Here is an 18,741-nt window from a genome sequence, read left to right as displayed (position 1 = left end):
TAATTGAGGTAATTTAGTTTGTGCAACTCTCTTTCGTCTGTTATCCATGAACAATAAATTATGATAAAATAAACATTAAAGCAGTGTAATGAAGCAAAGAAAACAAAATATAGACCTCTCGATTTTCCAGGCAACTACCCGCCAATTTATATAGCCCAATAAGCCTTTTCAGGTTGAAACAAAGTCAGCCCAATGACTTGACTGGCACCATTAATGGAATAAATAGTTGAAAGCTTTCCACCATTCTCCACTACTGAGTTGCTTGTAGTCGGCAATTCCATTTCGATGAAAACACTTAACCGCGAAAGAAGAACCAGATTCTGTCTAAAGTTGACTACATTTTCCAAACCCGAACATCAGGAATAAAGAATAACCCACGTTCATGCACGCTCATGGCGAATAAATGGAAATCTTCGGACAATAACCCACGCTCATGTCGAATAAATGGACGCTAGCACAACAAGGTCTCTATGTTACAGTAATTATATAACATCAACCAAATTAAGAAGAAAAAAAACAACATTTGATGGGCTGCGTTTGCACGAAGCATCTGGTTAAATATGAAGATCCATCCATTCTTGCTTCTCAAACATGCTGTAAGTGAGCTTGCTATATTTTCTTCTAGGGTTTGAGCTTCACTGATCTTTTTTTTTATATAACAATGTTGATGCAGTTAAAGAAACTGAAATTCAAGCTTTGCATGAGCTTTTCAGAAAACTAAGCACTTCTGTAGATGATGACAGCTATATAAGCAAGGTAACTTTTTTATATTTTTTAAGAAACACTCATGCAGGTATTGAGAGTGATTTTTAACATACAGGAAGAGTTTCGGATTGGCTTGTTCAGGAACAGAAACGAGCAAAGCCTCCTAGCAAACAGGGTAAACATTCTCTTTCACTGCTGGTTCCATTGCAGCCATTGTTTCACGGGATAACGATTGACAAATCCCTGGTTTGGTAATAGATGTTCCAGTTATTTGATGCCAACAGTGATGGGTTTATAGAATTCGGAGAGTTCGTTCGATCTCTAAGCATCTTTCACCCAGATGCTCCTCGCTTGCAAAAAGTTGCGTGTAAGAAACTTTCTTCCTTTCATGGTTCTGAATGTATATGTGTACTGTGTGCATGCAAGTGAGACAATTTATGACGCCTTATTCCGGTAAGCCATCTAACTTTTTTTAAAAGAAAAAAAAAAGAATTAATGTCATTTTTCCCACTTAATTTTTAACTACAAAATTTAATTAAATAATTTTTTGTCTAATATTAATCATTAAATTTATTGGTATGATATCAATAATCAGTTGGTCTAGTGAGATGAGATATTAGATCCTTTAATAAAGGTAAAAGATTTCAAACCCAAAGTTTACGAATAAAACAACTTGGGTTGATAGGGGTACCCTCTCTTGTGTAGATTAATAAATAATATTTTACCATGTTATTAAATTTTAGGTATTTTAAATAATTAAAAATAAAAGTGAATTTTTCTAGAAACCGAGAATAATTGAAAGAATATTTAAAAATACAAAAAACGAGAATAATTGAAAGAAGAAAAAGGGAAGAATATTTAAAAAGTGAATTTTACAGTTTATGAAATTTGCTAATAATGCTATACCATATCACTAACTCTTTTTCCTTTCATTTTCATTTGATATTTTATTTTCATTTTTTAGTTTTAATTTAATTATAGCTAAATGTTGGGGGGGGCCCGGGGGAGGATATTTGTTCCATCTCTATTTCAGGATTTTGATCTCTTCGTTGCCTTAGGTTTATCTCTTATTCTTTTTCCTCTCTTTTCTCCCTTCAAACTTTAAGGAATTTTAAAATTAGTATTGCTTCTTGAAAGTTTATCATTTTCATCTCTTGGTTTTTTCTAATACTTTGTAATAATTGTTATTATTTGAACTTTGAGCTATTTTATTACTTTTTTATCAAAATTAACTATGTTGTGATTTTTAATATTTATAATTATTTTAAATTTATAAACTTTTGAAAAATATATGAAATTTTCTTATTTTTTATACTTCTTAAAGTATTATTTTTAATTTCTTATTTAGAGAGATTGAATATTCACCGGACCGAACCTCCACCAACGACACAACAACTGTCATTAGCTATTCCGATTGCAGTCACCAAATACTAATATATATTAGGTAAAAGAAGAGGAGAGACGAGACAGAGGAGGCTGGAGGGCGGCTAAGAGAGAGATGGGAAAGGAACAGGGGGTCGGGTGGGAGGACGGGAGGGAGGGAAAGGGAGGGGATTGGGGGGAGGAGGGTCCGACGGGAAGAGGAATATTTTTTAATTTTATTTAAAAATAAAATCTTTAAAATTATCAGAATACAAAATGTGTTATTTAATGAAAATTTTTAATAACCGTTACGATCAGGATACTTAAAGTGGTAGTGTTTGTAACGTTAGTGACCTGAGTTAACCGAAAAATAGATTTAGGCAACTAAGTGATAAAAATAATATAGTTTCAACATTTATTTTTATATTAATTATTTTTTTTAAATACTTGAGAATGATTATGTTGCAGTCGCATTTCAATTGCATGATATATGGGAAACCGGGTACATCGAACCCGTGGAAGTAAAGGAGATGGTGGTGGCTCTTCTAAACGAATCGGACTTGGCTCTTTCTGATGATATTGTGGACGCCATTGTTGATAAGGCATTTGAAGATGCAGATTCAAATGGAGATGGAAAAATCGATCTGGAAGAATGGAATGAATTTGTTGCCCGTAATCCCACCTTGATAAAACACATGACCATCCCATATTTGAAGTAAGTCAATTCCTCTGTTTCGTTTCCAACTTTTGTTGTGTATTAACCACCGTTGGGGATTTCACATTGCAGGGACATAACTGCTTTTCCTAGTTTTAACAACACCACCAAATTACACTAATCTCCCATCATTAAAGCTGTCTGAAATTAGCAGCATCTTGGGAAATGCTCAATACAAATTTGGATGGAGATGTGGGACATGATCATCAGAAGATTAAGTTACCTTAAAAGTTATAAGCACTCTTCTTCTTCTGGAAAAAAAGAAGGAAAAAGAAGCACTTATGTTTCCATTTTAATGGTATTGCCTTTGCATGGACTCAGTTGTAATGGGAATCTCTTTAGGTGCATGTTCTAGACTAAATCCTTACACATGATGGCACCATCTCATCAGCTTTGCTGTCTCAAGGCAAAACTCCATGCCAAAATCAACGACTCTTCAATTAATTACAATTATAATATGATTTACGCCTCGTCTTTCCTACTTTGATCTAACTTATTGTATAGTGTCATTTCCCTTACTCAAAAAGCATTGGTGCCATTGATATAATGATAGTTTGATACTACACAGATAAATGTACTGTATCCTGTTTAGGGACGGGCATGGAACTTCAACCCGACAGGTTCTGACCCAGCTCGATTTGATCAGGTTGAATTTTTTTTATAAAAAAAAATTGAGTTCGAATTGGATCAAATTTTTTAGAGGTTGTATTCGGGTCGAGTCGGATCAGGTTTAGGGTGAAAAATACTCAATACGACCCAAAAAATATTATTTTACCTTATATTTAGGGATAATTACAATAATATCCCTCTATATATTATTTTTTTCAATTAAATCATTTTTATTGAATAAAACTAATATTTTTTAATAAATATATTATTTTGAGTCGAGTCAATTCGGTCGGGTGGATAGTTTACACTTTTCGGACCGGGTCAAATCGGATGGAGGGTGTATAATTTTTTGGTCGGTTTTAACCGGAAACTCGACCCAACTCGACTTATGCTCATCCTTAATTATGTTGCTTTAATTTTGAAAGATGGTAATCTATTAAGATTTTTTTAATAGCTTGATACCATTATAAGATAATATTTATGTAAATCTTATTGATGTCGATGCTCGAATTTAAGATCTGTAAGGAGATTAACATTCCTTTTTACTGGTGAGGCCACTTTATGGGTTAAAAAAACATATAACAACATTAAATTATGTTTTTGGAGTATTTCATTTTCACTTTTAGTGCAATAAATGATAACTTATTTTATTTGCTTTTTGACATTGTTTAATGATTTTTTTAATGATTTTGCCCCTTAATTATAGTGTTTTTTGAAAAGTTACATTCCCTGCATTATTTTTAATGATTTTTAATAAATATTAACGTGTTTGTACTTAATAATATTTATGATTTTTAATTTTTCGATATTTTTAAAAATAAAATAAATAAATAGAATATTTTTAATGATTTTTATTTTTTATATGTTTTTAAAATTTTAGATTTTAAATATTTTTTATTTTTAATAATTTTCACTATTTATTGATGTGGTAATCCAATTATAACCTATAACTCGTTGTCTTATTGATTCATTAGTTAATTAGCAATCAAAGTTGATCAACATTAACAAATAGATTAAATTATTATTTTTAAATTCGTAAGGGTACAATTGTATATTTTTTACATGAGGGCGCAATTGAGTTTTTATGCATTTCAGAAGGAGTTTTAGAGTATACGCTTTTATTTTACTAATAAATTAATGTACTTCTCTAATGATTTAAGTTCATATGTCTCTGGTTTCTCTTTTAATCAAAATGATAAGGAAAAGGAAGGAAGGAAAAAAATATATTTTTAATAAAATATGTCATTTAAATAAAATGAGATAAATTATATCATCAATCACCAATTTATTATCTTTTTTTTTATTTTAATCGTTTGTTTGTTTTTAATAAAATCATCATTAATATTGACCATTATCCTAAAGCCTTAAAACCAAATTAATTAGTTTACCAACGATGCAGTACAAGAACCCCTTTCCTAACTGACCAAATTGCATTCATCATTAACCCATAACCTTATAACAATGAGCATGGGTCGGATTTGTTATTTGGTTTCAACTAAATTTAAAAAAGTCTCATTAACTTAAATTCTAGCTAATTTCTAAAGTAAAAATCTATCTCGATTCTATCTAATTTAACATCAATCTTCGAAATCTAACCCAAATTTTTTTTTTTACAAAAGGACTATTTTTTTAGATTGAAAAAAAGGACATAATTTTGACTTAAATTCATGGATATCAAGATATTTTCTTATGAAACAAATATCGAATCTGAAATTAGGAGGTTTAAAAGGGATTGTTAGGGAATTTTAGAATCTAATGGTAACCGACGATGATGGTCGGTGAGTTATCAGTAATGATTTTAAGGTTTTAAAAAATTTGGATTACAAAAGTAAGAGAAATTATAAAACGAAAAAGAGTGAAGAAGGAAAAATGTGAACTAAACCTAAAAGAATATTTTTATAGTAAATTATTTTATGTTAGGTGATCAAATAATTTTTATCTTAAATTTGATTATTATTTTTCAAAATTTGATTCATTTCGTTCTGCACTTAATTTTTCTAAGAAAACCTTAATCTTATAATATTAAATATTCAGATCAATTAGAAGTCATTAAATGCGAATCTTATATATATATATATATCCTCACATATAATATAAAATAAGGGTAAAGTATAGTAATGATCACTGAACATTTCTGAAGCTTGCATTTAGGTCCCCCAACTTTTAAAACTTACAATACAGTCCCCTAACATTTATTCCGTTTGCAATATGGTCCCCAACTTAAATCACTGTTAGAAAATTAGGGTAAATTATATAAACGGTCATTGAATTTTTTCAGGCACTTGAATTTAGGTCCCCAACTTTTAAAACTTACAAAACAATCCCCCAATAATTTTATTTTCTTATTAAATATAGATGTATAGAAAATATAAATGATTCAATTTATATTTAAATGTATGAATCATTTATATTTTTGATATATTTTATTTTTCTTGTATAAACTAGTATTTAAAATATGTCTATATTTTAATCAAAATATTTCAATATACGAATAAAAATATATTTATATAAATGTATATTTATATTTAGATGTATAAATAAAAAAAAAATATTCATATATTAATGTATGAATCATTTATATTTTTTGAATATTTTATTTTTTAATAAGAAATTAAAATTATTAATTATATTAGAAATACTCAACTTAAGATTATATATATAATCATGAATTATAAATATGAAAAATATAATTATTAAATTTAGTTTAAAAATATATAAATCTTAAATTTATTATTTTAAAATATTGTATCAACTAATATTTAAAAAATATATTAAATATATCAAACAATTTATCAAATATAATATTTTTTTATTGTAAAAAATATAATATTTTCCCATCATTTATTGCTTTCAAATTTTTTGCTGAAGTTCAAATCTCATTATTTCCATTTTCTATTATATTCTTTTTTTTCTGGCATTGGTCATACTATTAGTATATGTATTATTGTATATCTCTTAACACAAACGATGGTGTTAGCTTAGTGGCTCCACCCTATATCTTTCATTTGCGTGACTCAGGTTTGAGTTTGCCCAAGACCCAAATTTTACTTCTTTGTAACTTAATTTTCTTCTAATTAGGTGGTGACATGTGTCACCAATAACATATATCATGATCATGTGTTAACACATGTCAGACCCTGGTTAAATGATTAATTTATTAAATTTTATTTAATTTAGGACCAAATTGATAGCATATATAAATAATTAGGTGGTGACATGTGTCACCAATGACACGTGTCATGATCATGTGCTAACACATGTCAGATCCTAATTAAATGATTAATTTATTAAATTCTATTTAATTTATGACCAAATTGATTATATAAATAATAAAGACTGAATGTATAATAATGTCAATTCCTTTTAACTGCCACTTCATCATTTGTATCAATTGGTAACGACTAGTGGCTTAGTTGAAACAGTTAAATAATTATGTTGTATGATTGATAAATTTAAAAGATCGATGACAAAAGTAAAAAGGGCTAGATAGTTAAGTTGTCAACCTAGTAGTTTACACTTTTATTTATACGTCAAAATAACATTTTATAAATTTAAAATTCGAATTATTTTCAACCTCTTCTATATCCTAACTACTTTTTTTAATTAAAAAATTTCTTCAACAGATAAGAATTATACTATTATATTTATATAAAAAAATACGTATCACATGAAATAAGATGAAATTAAATAATAATAAATCTGACATAATTGAATTTAATTGAATTATTTTGGAATTTAGGGTTTAGAATGAAATTGAATTACTTTAGAAATTGGGGTTTAGAATGAAATTGAGGATATTTTTGTAAGTTTTAAAAGTTGGGGGATCTAAATTCAAGTGTCTGAAAAGTTCAATAACCTTTTATATAATTTACCCTAATTTCTAACGGTAGTTTAAGTTGGGGGACCATATTGCAAATAGAATAAATGTTGGGAGACTGTATTGCAAGTTTTAAAAGTTGAGGGACCTAAATGCAAGCTTCAAATATGTTCAGTGACCATTACTATACTTTACCCATACAATAATTATCAATAATCTAAGATACAAATACATTGAACTGACATCGTTATTATTATTATTTTTAACAATTTATATCTCCTTTTACTTTTACGAAGGGGGATATCCAATTGAAACAAGAGAGAGGGATTGCTTTCAAAATGGGCAAACCAAGGGAGAGAGAGGGAGAGGAGAGATACTTCATTAGGAGACATAATGATGCATTAGACGACAAAGCCACTCGCTACTTTAATACATTGTAAGAATAATTTGGGGACCCTTCTCCAATGAACTTGGATCTTGCTATTAAAGAAAATATACTACTTGCTATTAAAGCCAATAAGCGACACAAAATAATAATAATTCTTTTGATTATTGGATAAACCTAGTTTACTCTTAGCTTTTAAATGCCACACACGTGTAGTTGTACCAATTAATAAATACGTATTTTTCATAACAATATTTATTTAATTATTATTTGATACATTGTCCAAATCCCAAACATTACTTCAGTTTCTTTTGGGCCCATATTAGTTTAATCTGAAAAGGGAAGAATAATCCTAATCCCCCCTTATATTATTAAATAGCCACGTCATTGGTTTGGTAATTTGGTCAGCTTTCACACTCTCAAATTAACTCTCCCCCATTCTCCCCCCCTTCCTTCCTTGAACTTACCCAAATGACCGTTACTGACACGTGGAGTTCTTAATTTAATTTTAAACGATTCCCCCGTCTGAATCGTTGGGTCAAAGCTTTTATATAAAGCCAACGGCTAGATTACCGTTTCTCCTCCTCCTCTCTCACTCATCGTCGACGATTTAATTTTGGCGAAAATATCGTGCAGATCGCAACAGAAACAAAAGAACCACCAAATTCGGAGGAGTAGTTTGTATCGTCAAAGCCACGGTTGTTCTGTTGTTTTTTTTTAATTTAAAAAGCTCCCTTTTTTTAACATTTGCTTTCGATTCTTTTTCCTCTGGTGAAGAATCCGCTATCCCTCGTTGTGCGATTTTTACCCTTTTTTACCTTAAAGGAAGTAAATTTATTACAGCTATGGTCCGATCTCTCTGACGTCAGTTCAGGGATTGTACTTTTTTGGGTCTCTTTCTTTGTTTCTTCAAATTCCTTATTGAAAAGTGAAAGGGGTACAACATTTGCAGAAACATGTCTGTTGCCGGCGTTGCTTGGTGTCCGGTTCGTCCAGACCCGATTCACTCCCGCGGTTATTGCAATAACCGACCGGGTGAGTCGATCTTGTTCTACGTTTCCGTTGCCGGTTCGGTGATTCGGATGCGAGTTTTGGAGTCGGAGTCGATAGCCTCCGTCAAGCTCAGGATCCAGACAAGCGAAGGGTTCGCGGTGAAGAACCAGAAGCTTGTTTGCGGCGGCAGGGAGTTGACTCGCAACGGTTCACTTCTCAAGGATTACGGCGTAAAAGGTGGGAACGTCTTGCATTTGGTTTTAAAGCTGTCCGATCTTTTGCTTATAACCGTACGGACAAGTTGTGGGAAAGAACTCGAATTGCATGTTAATAGGAATAGAAATATTGGGTATTTGAAACAAAGGATAGCTAGGAAAGGAAAGGGCATTGTGGCTGTCGATAAACAAGAAATATTCTTCAATGGGGAAAAAATCGACGACCAGAAACTAATAGATGATCTATGTACATATAATGATGCTGTGATTCATTTGGTTGTTCAGAAATCAGCCAATGTGCAAGCTAAGCATGTTGAGAAAGATTTGGAACTCTCGGTTGTCGCCGAGAGTGAGTGTAGGGGGAGAACAAAATCAAACCGAGGAGCATCATATTGGAGAAAATGAGCCAATTGTTAGAGATTTCTGGCTGGAGCCTGTTTTTGTTAATCCCAGGGTGAAATTGCCTTCTTTTATGTGGGATATGATTCACTCCACATTTGATGGTTTGGAGATAGGGAACCAGCCGATTCGATCATTGGAAGGGACCGGAGGGACTTATTTCATGCAATATAAATTGGGGCTTGACTATGTTTCCATTTTTAAGCCTATAGACGAGGAGCCCATGGCTGTGAACAATCCACAGGGGTTACCTCCATCGACGAATGGTAAAGGGCTGAAAAGGGGTACAAGGGTCGGAGAAGGAGCGGTGAGAGAAGTGGCTGCTTATATATTGGACCATCCGAAGAATGGACCACGATATTCGTCAGGTGATGAGATGATGGGGTTTGCTGGTGTGCCTCCTACCTGTATGGTTCAGTGCTTGCACAAAGGATTTAATCATCCAGATGGGTTTCAATCTGCACCTGAGAATGTTAAGGTTGGGTCATTGCAAATGTTTATGAAGAACACCGGGAGTTGCGAGGACGTCGGTCCTGGATGTTTTCCGGTGGCGGAAGTGCACAAGATCAGCGTGTTCGACATAAGAACAGCAAATGCTGATAGACATGCTGGGAATATCTTGATTGGCAAAGGAGAAGATGGTCAGACTGTGCTTATTCCCATTGATCATGGATATTGCCTCCCTGAGAATGTAAGTATACTAATATCATTCTAATAATGACATGCTTAATACATATCATATAGACATGCTTAATACATACTATACTAAGAAAAGAAGAAACAGATCGTTTATATCTTAGAACTAATCTCCATTTGCTTTGTTTACAGTTTGAGGATTGCACATTTGATTGGGTTTACTGGCCACAATCAAGGAAGCCCTACTCTCCAGACACCATTAACTATATAAAGTCACTGGATGCTGAGCAAGATATTGCACTTCTGAAATATTATGGGTGGGATGTTCCTGTTGAGTGTGCTCGCACGCTGCGGATCTCCACTTTGCTTTTGCAAAAAGGGGCGGAGCGAGGTCTCACGCCTTTTACCATAGGAAGCATCATGTGCAGAGAAACCGTGAACAAGGAATCCGTGATTGAGCAGATTGTTCGTGAAGCTCAGGATTCCTTGCTTCCCGGCATGAGTGAATCGGCATTTATGGAAAGTGTCTCTCAAGTCATGGATTCTTGGCTTGACAAACTCACAAACTGATGCCAACCTAGAATGCGATATTGTACGTAGTCACCTAATGATGAGTCCATTTCTGTATGGACCTCGAATTTACACGAAGCGTAGATGGCTCATCTTATTTTACACGAGCCTGAAGCTTTTCTGTGTTTATTTATTTATTTATTTATTTCTCTCTGCTGTGTTTCAATCTGTCAAGTTATTACCATGTATCAGTATATATTCAACAGTCGAAGATAATGAATAAGTATTCTAAGATTCTATATATAGATTGCAGTATCATAGCTCAAAAAGAGCTACAGAAACCTGAAGTTGACTGTAAATATTGTTCAAAAATTATTCAGGGAAATAAGGTTATTTGTCATTTACCTCCAGAAGCAAATGACATACTATATGTATATGTTGCACCTATTTCTGTATACGTACCATCATCTCATCTTTTTCATTTCTCATAAAGCATTATGCATTATGTTTAATCTACATTTAGATATCAAATCTGTACCGGAGTCGGAATAAGATCAAATCCAACCATTCGATCGCAGTCTATTACAGTTATAGCATGGTTCGAAATTTTAAACATTTAAAGGGTTTGGTGAGCTGCTGCAACTTATTTGGTGACCTCTTGGCTATGAGTGTTGCTCTATGATCAGTTGACATCTCAATTATTGCAAGTTTGGCAATGTGTTTCCCCACATCTGCTGCCCTCTGCCATGAAACAGTGTATTTTTCCCTGTGAAAAAAAGTTACAAATTTGTTTTCTTTCCTACCAGTTTCAACACCATCCTGGAACAAGTAGTAGACAAATAAGATCGTTGAGTGGTGACCTTGAGGAGAAAATGAATCTCTATCTCACCTAAAGATTTTATTTTGACTCGAATGGCAGGAGCAGTTCATTTGGATTTGCTTTATATAATTTTATTTGAGTAAATTATAAAAGAGAAAATAACATCAGTGACCAAAAATGCCTTATAATATACGAATTTAACCAATTTTTTTTGGATTTGCCAAAATGACCAACGAATTCGCAATGCGATCTCAAATTCGCAACGCGAATTCCAATTTCGCAACCCAGTTTCCAATTTCGCAACGCGAATATGTAAATCGCATTGCGATTTTCCAAATTCGCGTTGCGATATTCCAAATTCACAACGCGAAAGTCAAATTCGCAACTGAATTTCAAATTCGCAACGCAAATTTAATTTCGCAACAGGTTTTAGTTTCGCAATACAAATGTTTTGGGTATATAACAACGCTGCAACAGCTTCTCATAACCTAAATCCCTAAATCGCAACTTATTCCATCTCCATATATCATTCTCTCCGGCGACATCCGTTCTTATATCCAACGACATCCTTCTCCATCTCTATTTTTTTACATTATTTTATTTCTATATAATTTTTCAATGATTTCTCTCTCAAATTATCAACTATCAACTTAATAAATGTATGTTTTTCTCTAAGTTAGTGATGATATATAGTTTATAGCTCGTTTGTTTAGTAAATTAATTTACAATTTTGAGAATGAAATCATCTAATATTGATCATGTTTGGATAGATTTGTGTTTTGGAGGGTCATGGGAGAATGTTCATGGTGTCTTACAATATGTGTCTTTACCCATGAATCTTCAACTAAAACTGTCATTAAAAAGTTAACTTATAAAACTCTAATGTTACGTGTTGCAAAGAAATTGAATTTAGAGCCTCTAAGTAGATTTAGCCTATCTTATCTGAGAAAAGGTAAAGTTTATTCGTTAACCGACAATGAAGATGTTGAACGATTCATTGCTTACATTAGTGTTTCGCAAGAAGATGATGTTACATTATATGTTGTTGAACCTAGAAGTAGTGAAGTTGGGTCATTAGCGGGTAGTAATCAACTAAGTTCTTCAACCCAAAATTTAATGGTTCCACCACAATTTCATCACCAAGCAAATTTTGTTTCACCACATTTCCAATACCAAACACAATATCAAACACAATCTCAAAACCCACAACCTTTTCCTAATCCAAATCACAATCAACTTTCAGCACCAAATTCCAGTTTTCGTATTGACCAGTTAGACGATTATGAGCCAACAGAAAAAATTGTGAGTACTAGTCAGTATTCGAAATTTGATCTTGGTCAATACCCGGACTTTGATCTTGGTCAATACTCGAATTTTGATGATGTGATGGAAGAAGAAACAGACCCTGCATGTAATGATTTTGATATTGGTCAAAATCCAAATTTTGATGATGAAACAGCCGCTGCCGAGGAAGATGTTGTTGATGATAATGAGGAGGAAGTTACGACTGTGAATAAACATGTTGAACATCCATTCTGTAATTCATATAACCCTGAAGAAGAAAAAGAAGAATAATAATAAGTCCCCGAAGAAAGGAAAAAGAAGAAAATGCCACGGGAGTATAACTGGAATATGCCAGAATTACTTCAGATACCAGAAGAAGAGTTGGTAAAGATATCAGTTGATTGTTACACAAAAGTTATTCGTATCAAGAAAGATGATTGTTTTGATACAAAGGAAGACTTGAAGATAGCTTTATATACGAAATGTGTGGAAGATGGCTATCAACTAAGAGTTAACAAATCAAGCAAAGATCGTTTCGAAACAAGGTGTATGATTGACAAAAACTGTACTTGGCGTATGATTGCTAAGAGGATAAAAGATTGTAAAATGTTTCAAGTTAGGATTTTTATTGATAAACATACATGTTCAAGAACCCAAGTTTTTCCTCACCATAGACAGGCAAACAAAAAGGTGTTGGGTGGTTTTCTGGCTGAGTTAATGTTTTTGAATGGAATGGTATATCGGGGACATGAAATTATGACTGACATGAATACTCGGTTCAAGATTAGTATCTCATATTCTCAAGCTTGGAGAGCCAAATGTTATGCCTTGGAATTGTTGAGGGGTCGCCAGAAGCATCGTTTTCCCAACTGCCGGCTTATTGTCACAATTTAAAGCTGAAAAATCCTGGGTCGGTAACTCATATCAAAACAGATAGAGATGGACGCTTTGAGTTACTGTTTATCGCCATTGGTGCTGTGGTTAGTAAATAATTATAATATTGTTGACTCATTTTTGTTAGTTGCATGCATTTCACATTTAAATGATTATATTTCTTGTGTATATGATTTTGTAGATTCGTTCATTTATTACTTGCATGCGCCCAGTTATTATAGTTGATGGAGCACATTTGAAAGGTCGATACCTTGGAGTAAACTTATTAGCAGTAGCCATGGATGCTAACAATGGGATACTGCCAATAGCTTACGGGGTTAGCAAATCTGAAACCTCTGATTCATGGACATGGTTTATGGGGCATCTTAGGGATTGTATAGGTCCTATTAGCAATCTGACAATCATATCCGATAGGGCAAACTCAATTGACAACGCTGTTAGAAGGTGTTTCCCATATGCTTTTCATGGACTTTGTGGTGTTCATTTGTACAAAAATCTAAAATCAAGGTTTGCTGGTATAAAAAATCACAAATGGACATACTGGAATGCTGTAAAAGCTTATCGGGAAGTGGATTTTAATAAGCATATAAATTGTTTAAGACGTGTTTTGCCTCAATGTGCTCAAACACTAGAAGATGTCGGGTTTGAAAGATGGTCAAGAGTACATCAACTTGGAGCAAGATATGGTTTCATGACGTCTAATAGTGCAGAATCAATCAACGCTCTAAGTCGTCATTCCCGGAAATTACCCATTAATATGTTAATGGAGTTTTCGAGCCTCTATTCAACAGTGGTACTACAAGAAAAGAAACCATACAGGTATTATTTCTTTAAATTCGTAACTTATCATATATTTTACTAAGTATTATTTATTTAAATTTACAGGAACATTGGAACGTCGGGTTACACCATAGACTAAAAAAAAGATAACGACACGTATTGTGAAGTCAACGTCCTGGAGAGTTAAACCATGTTCAAACATTTTGTTTGATGTATTGGATAATAACTTAAACGGGCTTGTCGATCTAAATGCAAAGACGTGTAATTGTAAGAAATGGCAAACATCTGGTTATCCGTGTGGCCATGTTATAAAAGTTGCTCTTCATCTAAACCAAGATGATTCAAGCGCATACGCTATGGATTGCTACACTGCAGAAGTATATCGACAGACTTATGCCGAGATTGTCTACCCATGTCCACATCCTTCTGAGTGGACATACCATATGACTTACAAACAGTTTTGCCACCAGTCATGGACAGTAGGCTACCTGGCCGACCAAAAAATCACGATCGTATACCGTCTAAGGGTGAAGAGAAGAGGATATTGACATGTAGTCGGTGCAAGGAGAGTGGTCATACAAGGTTGACCTGTGGATCACCAGTGCCATCACAATCATCTTTTCCTCCACCAAAAAATGGATCCTCATCAAAATCCAAAGCTCATATGGTGCCAAGCAAAAGGAAATCAAAGTCGCAATCAAAATCAAAGTCGCAATCAAAATCAAAATCCCAATCACAACCGGCTTCACCTTTTGGGACTTATTAATTTAGGTGATTTTTAAATGCAAACGTTGTATTATGTGTATTTTATGTGTGAATGCATACATTTTCAGTTAGACATTCATTAGTAACTTGAGTTTGAACATTGATATGATCTGTTCAGTTGTTATCATGTTGGGATTTTCTCGTGTTTGATTGCTTGGATAGTTGTTCTCTTGATTCTTCAAGTGTCCTTAGCTTGTATTTATAGCTTGGAATGTGTTTGATGTTGTATATACCTTGATGTTGTATGTTGCGATCAACGCGAAAGTCAAATTCGCAACGCAAAATAAACGTTGCGATAGTCAAATTCGCAAACCGAAAATCACGTTGCGAATTTGACTATCGCAACGCTTTTTTCGCGTTGCGAATTTGTACCTCCAACAGGTCTTTTTTACCTTCAAACATAATCCAGATTGAATTTTTTAGAAACAACAAATCAACTTTTACAAATCAATTAAACAAGCAAAAAAATAATTCTTATTTACAAATCAAATTAAACAAATCAACTTTTACAAATCAATTAATCAAAAAATAAATCTTATTTCCTCATCAATTGTAACAAATCAACTTTCAATGTAAAATTCAATTAAACAAAGAAAAAAGTGTACCCCAGACTGTTGTTTATGCACGAATACATTTCACGCAGCTCACTTCAGGATTAACCTACAGAAACTAAACATTTGCTCAAACAACACTTTCTACACATCTAAAACCAACAAACAACAAATTACTGAATTCTAGGTACTTAACCAAATATTTTCAAACCAATTAAAGAGTATATATCTTAACAACACTTGCTCAAACTTACCAATTGTTTATGTACAACTTTCAGCATGCGGATGCAGGTAGGCAGCGTCTCGAATATATCGATCTGGCCATATAATGCCAAAACCACAAGCCTACTGCATCTCTATCTCTATCTGTGGGAGGTAGATATTGTATACTTCATGTCGTCAAATGTTCCAAGCACAAGCATACGAGAGGACCACAATCCCCCCTGGCTCCCTGCGTTTGTTTTGGCGCAGTCTCGTCTCTGATCATTATAATTTTGAACTGTTTGGCTTCTTGTTTCCAGATTTTGTCCAATAATCAATCGCATTCAAGAATTTAGCCAAATGATCGCTCCATCTCTTTGTAATAATATCTCTCAAATCAGACAATGGTATGTAATTCAAAATGCTGTCATATACCACTGTCTTCAGGGATGGGAGCTGAAGCTCGACGAGAAGCCAATGATGCTTTTCCAAAACAGGGATAAACACCTGCAATAATAAATAATTGGGCACATCAAATAAAATTTATGAAAACATTTAAAATATTCAAAAATAAATACTAACCTTATCGACCTCCCACCACGCAGGATAAAGTTTAGCTTTTCCATTAGCCAACTTATATGAAGCATCTCTCTGATCCTTCAAGTGAGCTGCGTGAAAAGACGTCGGCATAATAATCCATCGAATACCTCTTTTCTTCAATTTCCTTATTATTAGAAGACGTGACACCTATGCATCAATATGTTGTTTTATAAAAAATAAATATATTAGTGAATTTATTAATAATTTTAAAAAAAAAATTAATCAAAATGCAATATAAGAAGAATATAATACTTATCCCCCTTCGAGGTAGCCATTATCTTCAACCCCTAATAAAATACCCCACCAAGACTGATCAAAAAACAAATCAATAGCATCGTCGATTTGGCATAGGTCAGAATAACACCCCTTGCTCCGCTCAAGTAGATAAAAATCAACTGCGGTCTTAGCCCAAATGGTATTATCCGTAATTATGTTCGGTAGTGTTTCCATCTCCTACTGAGGAATGGTACTGGCCGGTAACTCATACGAAAGCCAATACGCATCCATCATATCAGGCACGAGAGGTGGTTTATCAATATGTCGACATATGACGCCAAATGAATCGGGCTCTTGAACGACGGGCAGGACCACTTAAACGATGACAGTGGCCTCTTGAACGGTGGGAGGGGCTTATTCGATGATGATAGGGGCCTCTTGAACGATAGGAGGTGCCTCTTGAATGATGATAGGTGTATCGGGCTTATTCTTACGGAGTCTTGGCACTAGTGGGTTGAACGGAGACGTAATGACACGTGTACGACGTCTGATGCGTGATCCCCGTGGTGCAAGAAAAACCCGATGTAAAGCATCTATCTTAACGGGCTGCTAAAAATAAATTAATATATAAATCAGTAAATAAATAAATAAATAATGTCGAAAAAAAGTTATTTGCATTTTTAGTATAGTATTAACCAAATTTACCTCATTGCGTAGAGTATTAACATAATTCTGCAACAATGAAACAATCTCGCGTAGAGCGGCAACCTCATCACGTAAGGTAGATACCTCACCACGTAGCGCACCATTGTCATCGCGTAAAAAATCCACCTCACCACGTAAAGATCGAACCTCATCACGCCATGCACCATTATCTTCACGTAAAGTACCGATCTCATGATGCAAAGCACTGACCTCATCACGTAATTCCCCTAACTCATCCCGTGGAGGTGGAGAACAGGGAGATGGAGATAGACGGAGCATCTTTGTCGGTCGCCTATCATGAGGTGATGGTGGAGAAGAGGCTCGATGATGTGATGGAATAGGTGATGGTAGAGGTGGAGAAGAGGCTCGACCAGGTGATGGCTCCGGGTGTCGAGCTATAGAATCGGCCGGATGGGGTGATGGCTCTCGAAGTGGGGGGTGTTCATCATCCGTCCCATCAAAAAATCGCTTACTAGCTTGCCACCAATCAGTGGCAAGCTCAGCATCTGAGGGTGTCAGCCTCTGTAATGGGTAGTTGGCCTCCTAACAATATAAAAGCTCAAACAAAATTAAACGTGTACTAGTAATAACTTGTTTATATATGGTAGTATTTGTGTGTTAATTTGCATAATTAATCGTCGTATATGGGAGTAAGTCTTCCCAATCCAACACGCGTTTCCTCTTCCAGGTAATAGCCCTAGGAATATCATTTGATCTTTTTATCGCATATGTCCGTATGCTGGGGAAAGCCTCAAATATATAAATCTACAAACAATATAATACACAAATATTAGTAATTGTTAAATAATTAATTATAATTTTGGAAACATTATATAGAAATTCTTACCTTAAAAGCCCAAGTAAAGCCTGTCAAAGTGTATTTAGAACCATCGCCCCGCAAACTTTTTCGGTCCTCGAAGGCAGACAACAACTTCTTCCAGGTAGCTTTCCATATATATGAACCCCACGGAAACAGGTTCCATGCATTTAGGTCATCTACCAATAATATTAGGTCATCGGAGATTGGTTGTCTGCCTTATTTGCCTAAAAAGACGGCATGCAAAAGTAGTAAATGGCATACTCGGACAACATCAAGGTTATCCATCCGAGTAAAACCATCTTTATCAAATAATCTCTTCAAGTCGTCGATATGTATACTCGGCTTCGACTTTGCAAGCTCAGGAAAAACCCGATATAACCATGATGGGCGGGCGATATGACTAGTGTACCGACCTATATCATCGTGTCCGAAGCGTAGACCGATGATTAAGCAAAACTCCTCCCGCCCAAAACAAGTATACGCCGGTGCCGGAGGAAAATGAAACCATATCTCTTCATCACCACGTTGTACCCCATCGGGTAGATCGTTAGTCATGGTCTGAAGAAACAAATGTGTCAACATAGCATCTCCACTCGGATATTGTACTTTCAGCCATGACCCGAAGCAAGTATCCTCAAACAAATTTCTTTGTAGAGGTGTAAGCATCGACGCAAATTTAGTTGTTATGCTTAATTTATTCCTTAAGGTCAATTGAGCCGAAAAAAATTTCTACAAAAACAATAAACATACGAAGTTAGA

The 18,741-nt window shown here is 34.2% G+C and overlaps 1 protein-coding gene and 1 pseudogene across 1 annotated transcript; both read left to right on the top strand.

Moving 5' to 3' along the window:
- Positions 1–455: 455 nt before the first annotated feature.
- On the top strand, positions 456–3,234 carry LOC120120307 (calcineurin B-like protein 7). Its single transcript, XM_039139963.1, has 6 exons — positions 456–596; positions 674–756; positions 821–880; positions 964–1,072; positions 2,536–2,782; positions 2,855–3,234. The coding sequence occupies exons 1-6, from the start codon at positions 527–529 to the stop codon at positions 2,901–2,903; spliced, it is 618 nt and encodes a 205-aa protein (XP_038995894.1). The 5' UTR covers positions 456–526; the 3' UTR covers positions 2,904–3,234.
- Positions 3,235–8,179: 4,945 nt separating this feature from the next.
- On the top strand, positions 8,180–10,542 carry LOC120120305 (annotated as a pseudogene).
- Positions 10,543–18,741: the final 8,199 nt, after the last annotated feature.

Source organism: Hibiscus syriacus, unplaced genomic scaffold (genome assembly GCF_006381635.1).
Source record: "Hibiscus syriacus cultivar Baekdansim isolate YM2019G1 unplaced genomic scaffold, ASM638163v2 tig00110338_pilon, whole genome shotgun sequence".
Classification (NCBI taxonomy): Eukaryota; Viridiplantae; Streptophyta; class Magnoliopsida; order Malvales; family Malvaceae; genus Hibiscus; species Hibiscus syriacus.
The sequence above is the reverse complement of the archived record's forward strand: the minus strand, read 5'-3'. Positions and strand labels throughout refer to the sequence as shown.

Bases quoted from the DNA above. Each gene is read 5' to 3' on its own strand.
- LOC120120307 (XM_039139963.1), top strand. From the start codon at position 527: ATGGGCTGCGTTTGCACGAAGCATCTGGTTAAATATGAAGATCCATCC. The intron at 597-673 runs GTAAGTGAGCTT...ATGTTGATGCAG, and splicing joins TCTTGCTTCTCAAACATGCT to TTAAAGAAACTGAAATTCAA. The intron at 757-820 runs GTAACTTTTTTA...TTTAACATACAG, and splicing joins ATGACAGCTATATAAGCAAG to GAAGAGTTTCGGATTGGCTT.